We start from the raw sequence: 13,476 nt of genomic DNA on the forward strand, positions 1-13,476 counted from the left end.
AGACATTTAAATTGTTTTATTTAACTAAAACAACAATATTAAGTATTCTGGATTTTTTTTCTTCAACAGCAAACATATAATATTTTAACAAAACAAGCATATGTCCCTCACTTCTCACGTTTATCTCCAGACTTCTCCTTGTCCAGATCTATTCCACCCCCAACAAACTTCTATTCATTGAACTTTTTGAAATTTTGTACTTTTAAAGAGAGGTAAGGGATTGACTCTATGTACACAAATTTGCAGAGCGACAATAGAGCTGAAGTCTCTTATTTCTCACCTCTCTATATTATTTATTTATTTTAAAACATTTTTGCTGTTAACAAGTATGTTACCTCTGGAGATTTAGGTTGAGAACTGCAAAACTAAGCATCTCTGATAGCATATTTTAGACTGAGCACAATTGGGGAGATAGAAAGATTAACCTAAATAATCTGTAAGAACATAAGAATGGACTTAACCTCCACAAATTTATCTAGTTTTCTTTTAAACTCTGTTATAGTCCTAGCCTTCACAACCTCTTCAGGCAAGGAGTTCCACAGGTTGACTGTGCGCTGTGTGAAGAAGAACTTCCTTTTATTTGTTTTAAACCTGCTGCCCATTAATTTCATTTGATGACTCCTAGTTCTTATATTATGGGAACAGATAAATAATTTTTCCTTATTCACTTTCTCCACACCACCCATGATTTTATATACCTCTATCATGTCCCCCCTTAGTCTCCTCTTTTCCAAGCTGAAAAGTCCTAGCCTCTTCAATCTATACAAAAGCCTATGGGACCCCATAAGATTGGGTCCCTAATCCATGAACTATTGGAACTCATTTACAAAACTTTTCATAAACATTACATGAATATATTGTCTCATACTATAGAATTAAAATTTATAATCCCTATGCCATGATGAGATATCTTTGAGCTATAATGTAATAAATTAAATTAATTTAATTAAAACTATCTTTAGATAGGTTTTTTCCTCAAAAAGCATTTTATAAAAAAATCCAATTATATATATATATACATATATTTAAAATTATTTATTTTTATCCACTTTGGTAGGCAGAATGCTACAATTCCAGCTGCAATACAGCTAGATCACCTCTTGCTTTTTGGGACCTTCACGTACCACAAATGTGCAGGGCTTTGGTGTTACATCTCATCAGATGGACAGCACTTCCACAGTGCTGTTTAAGGGACAGATTCTGCAAACAGATATACACCCGTGGACCCCTACTCTTGCTGCCCAGCCGTAAATATCCTTGCACACAGATCTGTTTGAGGATCAGTTGCTAACATCATAATGTGAGATTTGGTACGGTCTTGAATGGGGCCAGGATTCAACCCAAAATGTAGACATGTTGCAGTTCAGACAAATGCCTAATGTTCTCTCTAAAATCTTCATTTAAAATGACATAGATTGCTTTCATCTGACAATTCTACTACAGCGCTTCAACCCAATATTGTCTGGCTTGGGCAAAATATTGCACAAGAGAACAAAGTAATTTTGTTAAATGAGAGCCTCTGTATTTTAGGAGCACTGTTAAGTATCAAATAAATAATGTATTTACTCCACCAAAAAAAATACCTAATTTCAGAATTTATGGTGACTCACTGTTAAAATATTGTTTATAATGCAATTTCGTTTTCTGGAAAATGAAGACACACCAAGTGGAAAACATAATGAATAATTTTTTCATTCTTCATTAGACAGGTGGTAACGGCGGAGTAAGCTCTTCCTCCCTGCCCCAGTCTGTAGCTTGTCTGTCCAGGAATCTCACTTATATCCTGATCCCGCAAACACCTGCGCAGAACCCCGTAACACTCAATGAGACTACTCTCATGCATAAAGCTAAGCACACAGACAAGTGTTTGCAGGGTGCCACCGTGGTGCCATGAATAGGAGCAGTGGTAGCAAGACTTAAATCTGCGTGCAGAGCTCACAGGATCCTGTTTGAGGAAGGCTCAAAGAAAGGCTCATTTTCCCTTCATTTTCCAAGGCTCTACATTTGAATTATTCATTATTTTCCATCTGTATCCCACTATTACAGAAACACTCTTATGACACACACACAAATCTTCCTAAAAGGTAACCATGGCAAGATTAATTCTTACCTATAACCCCTGACATAAACCTATCAGCTAGCATCAGATACAGTCCAAGCAGTTTACACCTATGTGAAAACAGTTAAAAAAACCCCTCTAAATAAATATCTTCCTTTCCCCTCTGAAATGCACCAACTTTAGTTTCTATAGTGAAATGGGGCTTCACTATGACAACATCTTGACATCTGGTCTCTGAAAATATATTTTTAAGACAATAGTCTGGGCAACATGTAACTTTATACATCAGAACAGAAAACAAAGGCTCCGATATTAAAATCGGAAATTAAATTCCATACAGATCTGGTCTTTGAAGGATATTTTAAAAGCAGATATTCATTTCCATCACTTTCATTAACTTAAAAATTTGTTTTGAGTTTAAGCATAACTTTCCCTTTAAATTCAACAAAAAAGTAAAACGGACTTTTTCTCTCCTTTTTTTTTTTTTTGTGAGCTTACTGCAAAAAATGTCTGTGTTGCTTTTTCTCCCTCGCCTGGTTCCCTGCCTGTAAAATCTAAGTTGGACAAACACTGCATGGCTGAAGTGACATATTTGAATGGAATTCAGACCAACCAGTTCCTGTTTATGTTTCTGATTTGAGAATGTAGCCTTCTCATTCACTATACATTAGAAACACACCAAAGCCATAAATGGTGTCAAGTTACATGCAGGCAGGGCCAATGAGCATTAATCATTACTTCAAGTCAATTGGCAAAAGCAGCAGCTGATGGAACACTACACTCTTTAGTTCTATATAAATGGACATTCCAGGGTTTGTTTTTCCCCCCCTTCAGCATCCATTTTATGAATGAAACTTCAGGCTGTACAGAGTCCATTCATATAAAAGCTGCATTCACAGAGTTCAGCCCCAAGGGATCAATCGGTCTTGGGTAAGGCTGATGTGATTGGTTTAAGACAGGCTTCAGCCTTCCATTACTGATTTAAAATGCAGCCTGTGTCCATCTGACCTGCATTAATGCACAAAGAGTAAATCCAGACTGTACTCTCAATTCTCAAATCAAATCATTAGCCAGTGCCACTTACTGTAACTGTAGATTTAGAGGATATTTATCCATTTCTTTGAAAAACAGCAGCCAGAGGACAACTTTTTAGATTTTTGTTGTCTGCTTTGAAATGAAAAAATACACAATTGATATTTTGCTGTACACAGGAGAGAAATATGTTGCTGCGATTTACATTATTTTATAAAGAAAAAGTAGAATAGCTTAGTAAGATTAGGTACTAGCTTTTTAGGGACAGAAATAGCAAATATTTAGAGGAAAATAGCTACCCAGAAAGCAAGTGAGACAGTATATCTGCTGCTTTAACAACAACCTCCCAACAAGTCCAAGTATTTCCTGCTCCTCACTTAGGTCATCACATTGTTTTCCACTGTTGTACACATCCGACGGAGGGTATGTGCACTCGTCATTTTAGGGGCAAGTTCTACACAGAGCGTTTAAGCAGGAGAATGAAATCCAAGCTCATTTCCTTAAGCAACGCAGTAAAGACAAGCTCCTGAAGCAAGAGTGTCAGGTATTTTAACCATGCTCATCTCCCCAGAAAGACACTGGGGAAAAAAGAAGCAATGCTGGAAAATATATAGGGTGAAATACAGGGTGGAAAAACTCCCAAGGGGCCAGTGTTTCACCCGTAGCCATGATGCTGACCTGAAAATGATATATGTTGTTGCACAACAGTATGGTGATAAAAAGGACATAATTTTGAGCTGCACTTTCAGAAGCACTAGGAAAGTGTTAGTTCCACTTTATGGAACATTGGTGAGACTATGCAGAAAATACAGCACAGAGTTGCGAGCAGCATAACAACAGAAGGAGGGAAATCACAACAAATTTGAGGAAAGGCAAGATTAACAGCTAGCAAATTTATAAAGCAAGATTTCAACAACTAGACACACAGACAGACAAGGAGAATACATGCAGACTTCCTATAAAGATTTAGAGGTGATATGTTAATACCAAGGAATTGTTCAGTAGGATTCAAGGAGGTATAACTCGGAGCAATGGAATGAAATTGATCAAAGGAAAATTTAAGCCCATTATTAAGAAATATTATTACTGTGAAGTCTGTTAGACTATGGAATAATCTCCTTAGGGAATAAAAACAACAACAGGAATAGCAATAATATTTAACACTTATATGGTTAGGCTTGGCAGAATTCAATTTTTATTTTTTTTATAATTTTGATGGATAGTATCAATATTCATTTTTAAACATTTCCCCCAATTTTTATCAATTTACTTTTTCACAGTGTTGGGAAAATATGAAGGTGGGGTGTGGCAATGGAGATAGGGACGGGGGGAGTCAGACAATTATTATTTACCCCAAATAAGTAAAAAAAAATCTAGGCAAATAAAATAAGTCCCAAACAAATACATTTTAAAATCGTTTTGCTTCAAAATGTAATTCAGCTTCTCTACCAGTGTGGCACAGCAAGCCTCCAAATTTAAACAATGTCACCAGCCCCCTCCCCTCCCCCAGTGATGGCCACATATGCTGAGCAAAGCATGGGAAGGAATCTTTTCAGTTTCACTCACATTGACCTAAGTCTTTTAAAAATGACAATGACACAAACACTATGGGGGGGGGGGGAAGAGGAGTCTAAAACGTTTTATTTTGTTCCTGTTCTATCTTTAAACACATGTATATAACATTGTAGCCTGGCACAAAAAGCTATGTGAAAAGAACATTAAGGCTGTAAAGTCAAGCACTCAAAAAGTTAGGACGTCAGAATTAAGGTTGCCCCTTCTGCCCTGCTACTTCCACCCTGTCCCTATCCCATTCCAATCTCTGACCAATCACTGGATTTTTGTCTCAATCCTATTATCCTCACCTAGCCACTCCCAGCCTCCAATCCTCAAATTTCTAATCCCAGTTCCATTCCCTTCCTTCCCCGGACACTCATCCAATTAGTTTATCTCCCCTACAATTGCTTCCAGTCCCCCACAACCCACAATCCCACTTCCTGTCCCCATTGGCTCCCAGTCCTAATCTCCCTCTCCGGGATACTCATCCAATCTCTGCCTCTCTATGGCTCCTTGTCCCAGTTCCTTTGCCCAGCCAGTCCAGTTCTCCCGCTACAGTCTCAATCAGACCCGTCTCCCCATCTCCTCTCATCTCTTTGCCTCAGCCCATTGGTTCTCAGTCCCCATCTCTTTGCTCAGCCAGTCCCAGTCTCCCTCAGGGTTCTAGACCCAGTCACTGCCCCTGACTTGGACATTTAGTCGCAGTCCCCATGCACACCCAATCCATCCCCACTCCACATCCCAGTCCCCATCTCTCACTGCTTCCCTATCTCAATCATCTCCCTGTCCTATCCTCCTCCCACCAACGTCACACACACTTTGCAGGTCCAGCTCTTATCCCCCCTGTGTATGAATCAGATAGCTTCATTCTGGGCCCAAAGGAGTCATTGAGAGCACATGAAAGATAGGTTCCCTGCTCTCAGTTCCAGTACTTGGACCCAATCTGGCCAACAGCAGCCAAGAGCTGCAAGTGCAGGGAAAGCCTCCCAGCTGCTGCATGCCCAGTGCTAACAAAATCTTTGGGGAATCTAGGTGCTAAAATCTAAGACGTTTCCATTGAGATATAAACTGTGTTTTTTCAAAAGCTTATAACTTGGCCAACTTTGGGCATATTTTCACATGGATGGCAAAGGCACATCTGTAACTCAAAGGCCACCCCTGTCAAACTGAAACTCGCTGTTCCACAGCATGGAAGCGCTGGAGGTTTTCAAATAAAAGATCACCAGATTTTTTTTAACGTGGCCAAAACAATGCATTTTTCACTAGCTTTCTCTCTCAGAAATGTTTTAGCTGAAAATTTCAGCTGTTTTAGCTGAAACACTCAGCCTGAGGAAAACACCCAGTATTGAAAATTGCAACCCAAACAGTTAATGTTTGGCAAAGCTATGGAGAAATAAAAACACTCTCTTATAAGGGTAAGTGACTGGCAACCTTAATAATAATACATTTTGTATGGCATCAGCATAGCAAGCAGCATGACAGAATGAACAATGCTCATACTTATTTGTTTTCTTTGAATAATTCACTGGTCGTAGAAGGTGAAACATATTATTCTGGAATTGTAAAAGGAGTCATTTTAAAAGCAGATATTTAATATTGCAAACATACATAGGCACAATTGTGGTCATATTCAGTGTACCTCCTGGTATACCACTTAGGCTGTGCTGTTGTCATATTTCATAAGATAAGAATAGGGTCACGCCCTGATGGAAACTACCTAGAAAATATTAGGCTAAGATTTTCAAAAACGGACATCGGCTGCTAGACTCCTCCATCTATACTTACCTGCATGCTTGGTTTTAAAAAGTTACATGCACACAGCAGAACCACTGAGGTGCCCATATACATATATACAGCTTCTAAAGCACATTGGGGCAGAGTCTCAGCAGATGTAAATTGTTATAGCAAAATTGTCACAGCTCCTTTGACTTCAACGGAGCTGTGACAATTTATACCAGATAAGGGTCTTACCCTCTGAGTTAAAAGGTGCTGTATAAAATGTACAATATTATATACATCTATTAAGTGACAGCCAGAAGATTTAGACTTAAATTTTCTGTTGCAATTCAACATATATGAGAAACTGCATTTTCCAGGAGGAGGAGGAGGAGGAGCAAGGGGCAGGGAGGGAGGAAAGAGCTTCTGCTCTGTTGACATTTTTCCTTTTTTTTTTTTCTCTTTCCATTATCTCAAACATTCTGCAATAGAAATTGCATACCTGCAATTATAATTACAACTAATTGATCTGCCATTTCCCATGTCATAATTAATGTCATGTTTTAATAGAGTTATAATCATTCCATAATAATGCTTTTCATTCACCAGATTTCCACAACGAATAATAGTATAGTGCACAAGCAATGAACTTTATGAAGCTCCTTTAAAAACATCCCAAAAGGAACATCTTCAGTGAATTGCAATGAACTTTTTAAATATGTTTCAGTATTCTTATTTGAGCTGCAAGAAAATATCATGCAAAAAAGATTTTCCACTCTGGCATTTGTCCCCCCTCAACGTCCATAGGTGAAAAATGGAATCAATGATTCAGTGACAAATACATTATGTTTCCTAAGGGGTTATTTAATGTACTCTTAGCAAAGATGGAAAAACGATGGTTTCTAGAGAACAGATGGCAGCAAGACAAAATATCAACAGACCACAGTTGTTGACTGCAATTTATGGAGTGTACAGATGTGTCAACTTAAATGCAGTGATTCTAAGGCCAATAAAAATACTTTCTGATACCAAGAGATTAATTTTTCATGACCACTGGTTACACAGCTATTACATTTTTAAAAACTCTAATTATTCATCTACAAACGAAACAACAACTTTGCTTGAATGTCATTACTCTAAAATGGAACATTTCTGTCACTGGCAGTGAAAAAAAGAGAGAGGTAAAAGATTGCACATCTTTCTTTCAGATTAAATTTCCCTTTTCAGCTCCAAAAAGAAAATTTGGAACAGAAATGAAAATTAACACTGCCTCAGATTTAAAGTAACAGTATGCAATAAGGAGACCCCTTTCCCTTGCCAAGTATGAAGCGTGCATACAAAAGAGCCTTTCTTTAACCCTTTAATTTAGCAAGATGAATAACAGTGCTTTTGAAGATTGTAAGGGACTTGTGAAGTCCTCTATTATCTATGGCCATGTTAACTGTGCTGATAGTCTCTCTCATGCTGCTCTGTCCAGAACAGAGGTACATGAAAACCAAAACCAAGGAGCTCAGCAACCCCCCAATTATGGAAAAGTTCAGCTCTTGATCTGATCCTTAGCAGTTAAAGCTCCTTTCTAGCTTGTACTTCAGCTTCAAGAGGAACCTCCATCAGCTCCCCAAAAATAAATTAACCAAAAAAAAGATTAAATGGCTTTCAGCTTCTCTTTCCACTTACTCTGCTACCTGTCACACAACAAAGGAGAAAACAGCCCTACATTGTAAATGCTTGTGTTCTAACATCTGCTAATTAAAAATAAGCACACTATAATGATTTGCCTATGAAAACACGCTCACAAAGGTCAGTCAGGTGAGTGGATCCATGGAGAAGACATTAAAATGAGTTTTTATTTGCACTGAAAATACAAGATAATTTATTATGGGCTGAACTTTCAAAGGGGCTTCAGCTCAGCCTCCATGTGGCCTTTGGGACAGAAACTGAAGCTGGCAGGAGAAGCTGTAGAAACTGCTTAAGCAAGTACGGATGCACTGGGGGAGGAAGGAAGTAATATGAGCCCCAGCCAGGGCCATCCTTCACCCCACTCCCAAGAGTGTCCCAATGAAGAACTGTGTAGGAGACGTACCCTCCCCCCACTACCACTTCAGGATGCACTGGGACCCACATGGTGCCTCTCCTCACAGCATTGTGGTCTTTGGGAAAAATGAAAGAGGGAACCGATCAGAGACCAGAGCCAGCAGAAGCACCTTAAATGGGATGGAGGGACACTGAGAATATTTTCTAGTTTTGAATGGAGTGTCTCTGCCTTGTGGTAGTTGACTGTTTGCTCTAGCCCCCAGCTACCTCATCTCACAGTTTCTCCACACCTGTCCTTCACACCTTCCTTCCCATCTCCACTTTGTACCTGCTCTGTCCTCCTCACTGGTCCCTTCTCTTGTCTTTCAGTTCAGCTAATCCCTTCCTAAATAAACCCCATCGCCACCCACCCCTCAAAAACCAAAATAATCCTGGCACCAACATGATGTCTGCACATTATTCACTGCTTGTGTTTTCTACCCCTTCCCCCACTCAGTGTCAGTCTTGTCTATTTAGACCAGTGGTTCCCAAACTGTGGGGTGAACTCCTTTGGGGGAGGGTGAAGAAATGTTGAGGGGGGGAGGGGGCGCAGCAGGGCCCAGGCCAGCCCTACAGAGGGATGGGAAGGGAGCACCATCCCACCCCGCTCTGCCCCCAGTTTCATTCCATTCTGGCCCCGCCTGCGACTCTGTTCCCAACTGCAGCCCTGCTTCAGACAGCAGCCTCAGCTCCACTCCTGGCCATGGCCCTGCTCCTGACCCCAACACCCAACCCTGGCCCGGGCTGTGGTTCAGCTCCAGGCCACAGCTCCTGATCACAGCTCTCAGGGTGGGCATGGACAGGTTCCATTACAGGTCAGGGGGAGGCGTGATAGAAAAAGTTTGGGAACCACTGATTTTAATGGGGCAGGGACCATTTGCTACTCTATCCCGTGCCTGGCACAATGGGGCCCCATCTGTGGTTGATCCCTAGGCACTACTGGAATACACATGATTAATAACAATTTATCTTCTACATCAGCAAATTGGCATCCACAGGTCATTTGCTTTCACAAAACACAACAGTTTACACACAAATTGAGAAGTCAGCACTGATTTGCCTAATTTGTATCCCTCACTGGTTTTACAGCAGTGTAAACCCCATTGGACTTCAATGGAGTTACTCCTGATATAAAGGAAATGAAGCAGCAGGAGAATCAGGCCCCTATTTTTGACAGACATAAATGAATGTGCTCATAAAATTGTGAGCACAAATTTAGAGGCCATTTCTGAAAGTGTCATTACATATAGCATATCACAAACAAAACTCGTCAGAGGTAGCCAACCTAAGTTTAAACACATCAGTTTCTCCTCTCTGTCTTTCATATTTGATTTCTAGATAGCTCTATAAACTGAAGTCCTCTACAGACTAAACATGAGAGGACAATTGCAGTGCAAGGTTCCCCACACTGCTTTACCAGCATTATTATCTAAAGAGGCTACACTGCCAAGCCTAAATGAATGAAAGGGGTTTAAAAGCCTTCAGAAAGAAAGTCTGGATTCAGATGCATCTAAACATCACTGAGAATAAAGACCAGTTGGCCTAATCCTGGTTAGGCTTCATTATTTTATCCCATAGAACTAAAGAAAACAGTCTTACCTACCTGAATCATATGCAAAATCTCTAGGTTCCTGTTTAATCATCAGAGGAGGAGGGAAATTTTGATTGGCTGCATTGCCAACCATGGCATTGTGTTCATAGACTGGATCATGGTACTCCTGCTTAAAACCTTGAGGCGGGAAAGGGATGTTTGGCTCAGACATCTGGCGTTGGTATACTGGGCGTCCTTCTCTTGACATTGCAGGCAAAGGCGGGAAAGAATTGCAAGGTTCGGAGAGTTGGCGGCGAAATCTATGACACAAGTTAGAAAAGTCACTCAAAAGTACAATGGCAGAGTGATGTGGTAACTCAAGAAACAAGATGGTATATAAAAAACAAACCAAAACCAGATATAATTTTTAAATTGCTCTCTTGTGTCCTTAATCAGTAAAAGATGGAATTAAGAAAAAATAAATTAAAAAAAAGCTCAAATTTTCTGGGCTCAATTCTCAGTTACTCTGTTCCTAAAAATGGGAATGGAATTCAGAGAGAGAAAGATGGCTTTCAATGGCCTTTACCCTATGGGACATGGGAAGCAGAGAATAGCCCTATTATTTTATTAGTAGTAAATATTTACATTATGGTACTTCCCAAATGTCCCAGTCAGGATCTGAGCTCCATTGTGCTGGGCAGTGTAGAAAAAGACTACACCCAATCCCTGTCCCAGAAGGTTTACAGTCTAAAAAGACACACACTTCCTCTGCTATTTCAACAGGGGCTGTGAGCAGGATTGTGCCTTACACCAGCTCTCCATATAGGGCATGCCTGCACAGATGACATTCTCATGGATGTGGCCCCTGTATGCTGCAAGCATGGCATAAAGGCACCTTAGCGAATCAGGTCTATGTGTTTATGCAAGAACAGAGGGCTGTATCTGTTTGCTTACAGATGCCATCTCCAAACAAATAAAGATGTCAGTGGTAAGATCTGGGCATCATTCCACAAAGTTAAAAAGCCTCAATTGTCTCCTCATGGTGAAAAAACCATGGGAGTTTTGCCTTGCAGACTTGGTATCACATTCCTGTCTCAGTGGGGAGGACTTTTCACCCCTCTGGAAAAAGGAGGGGTGCACCTTGAATATCCCACAGACCCAACAGATCTACAGGGAGACCAAAAAAAAATTAACAGCCTCAAGGATGGCCTTCCTACTCATACTGCTGTCATGGAAACAAGGGTCTCATAAGAGTTCACTGCTCCCCCAACTGTTTGTATACAATCTTCCTCTCCAAGGGACGTGGAAGTTGTGGAGTGGAGTTAGTGCTCCATGTCATGCACCAGAATGGAAAGGAGCATGTTCCATGCTCCCCTCTCCCACAGATCTGGCATGTTTCCCCCTACAAAACCTCAGAGCCCCAACTATGGGTGCTGATTTGGAGCAGTTGGGCTCTGCAGGTTTAGAGATATGAGCAAAGAGATTCAGTGGCATGCTTCCCTGGTGAATTATACATTTTCATGCGGCTTCCCCACCCTCCCATAAAGGGAAGAGATCAGCCAGCCCCAGCCGGCTTGGTTTTGAACAACCGTGGTGGAGATGGGACCTATTACCTCTGTGTTGATCCACAGAACAACAATTGCAATTTTTTGAAGAAAACTGTTTGTCCTGCCATCCCTAAACAAAGGTATGTCTACCCTTGGAAATGGGGGTGCGATTTCCAGCTCAAGGAGACATATTCACCACTGCTCTGACTGAGTTAGAGCACTAAAAATAAAATGAAGCCACAGCAGCACAAGCTGGGGAGAGGCTAGATGCCCCAAATCCCTACCCATCAAACACTCTAGGCATGTACATGGTGTGGCTAGCCCCTACTGTCGCTCACACTGTTGTGGCCACACTATTGTTAGCACACTAGCTTGATCACAGTGAACACACAATTGTCTTCCTGAGTTGAGAATCACACCCTCAGCTCTAACTGAACACGCACTAAAAGAGTAAGACAAGAAGTTATATAACACAACTGTCTTCAAGAGAGAGAAGGAAGTCAAAATATATACGACCAGGAACCAATGATTTTTCAGTTTCTTTTACTTTGGGACTGAACTAACTCGGTTCATGCAAGTAAAATCAGATGCTCGCGCTGAGAAAATTGGCTGGAGAAGGAGAGTAGGATTTGATTGTTATTTATTGATAGGTCAATAAATTCTTTAATATAAATCTTATGCAGTATACATTTCAAATGCAAATTTTAAAATCTATTAAACTTTCATCAAAACACTGCCATGAACCCAAATATTTACTGTCATGCGTAGAAATAACTGAAGAATAAGGTAGCAATGGAGACTGAACTTTAATTAGTTTAAAAACATTAAGAATATTCCACTCTGCAGTGGTACACTGTAACATTAGGTTTCGCAATTCCATCTACACCTGCACAAAATAAACTTAAAAACTCAAACTTATTATGAAATAGTTAGGCTGGCTGGCACTGCATTCATTTCCCCTCTCTTCCTTTTTTCATTAGCCAAAAAAAGAAACAGAAATTATCATTAAGAACTGTCAAGGAGTGAATCAGAAAATTGCAACTTGAAGTTAAAATAAGAAACAGGCTCACTTGCAAAGCCTCAAAGAAAGTTAATAATACTTGTTGTACTGGAAGCTTTGTATGGAATCAAGCCATTTGTTTATACAAGTGAATCTGATTCCTTTTGGTACTTGTTAGGACCACTTGTCCCACATACATTCACGCCTTGTATGAAGCTGCATGTTCTTGAGGCTGCTGTTATCCTAAGCCACAAAATTTATGGTCCAGAGAAATGTACACCCATTTTATATAGATACATACAATCATATTCAACCATAGACCTGATTTTTTTTAAACGACAGTATTTTTTGAATACACTAATAAAGGAAGCCTGCCTCTCTCCTACCAGACCTGTGCAGAATGCAACAGATCATCCTGCAATCCAGACCTTTCCATATGCTTCTCACAAAATTATTTACAAGATCTGCATACACACCACTGAGTTCAGTAAGGGAAGTGAGGAATGGTGGGAGGAGAACATGAAACAAATTCAGGATTAAAAATGGAAAGGAAAAAATATCTTCCACAGCAAAATGTACCATTCTTTGGAAATAATGAAGAGTGAAATTTTTAACCACAAAACATTAGCCTTACTCTTTGAGTTTATTACTTGGGGCTTTGCTAAAAGGTTGTGCACTAGTTATTCCTTCACTGAAGGGAAGCATAATACAAAATGTCCTTAGGAGGGCATGCATCAGACCATATGGTAACACAATTAAGACATCATGGGACAAACGTATTATAAAGCTGAGTGTCATGGGAAACTATACACACTGCAGAAAAGGTATATCTGAGCCTCTCTAAATATATATGTTAAGGTTGAAATGCAGCTTCCGCTATAACCTTCCTTTTCAGTTGCTCCCAAACAAAAACCTGTTAATCTGAAATAGTCCATCTTGCTTTCTGAATAGAGAGCAGTTTACT

The 13,476-nt window shown here is 40.1% G+C and overlaps 1 protein-coding gene across 6 annotated transcripts in view; it reads right to left on the minus strand.

Moving 5' to 3' along the window:
• Positions 1-13,476, minus strand: part of ETV1 (ETS variant transcription factor 1) — a 77,959-nt gene that overhangs the window by 23,339 nt on the left and 41,144 nt on the right. For all 6 annotated transcript variants that reach the window (XM_030550685.1, XM_030550681.1, XM_030550683.1 and 3 more), the window contains one exon: positions 10,038-10,285. In XM_030550685.1, the coding sequence (XP_030406545.1) occupies positions 10,038-10,285 (248 nt within the window). The remainder of the gene's footprint in view (positions 1-10,037; positions 10,286-13,476) is intronic.

Source organism: Gopherus evgoodei, chromosome 2, assembly GCF_007399415.2.
Source record: "Gopherus evgoodei ecotype Sinaloan lineage chromosome 2, rGopEvg1_v1.p, whole genome shotgun sequence".
Taxonomy (NCBI): Eukaryota; Metazoa; Chordata; order Testudines; family Testudinidae; genus Gopherus; species Gopherus evgoodei.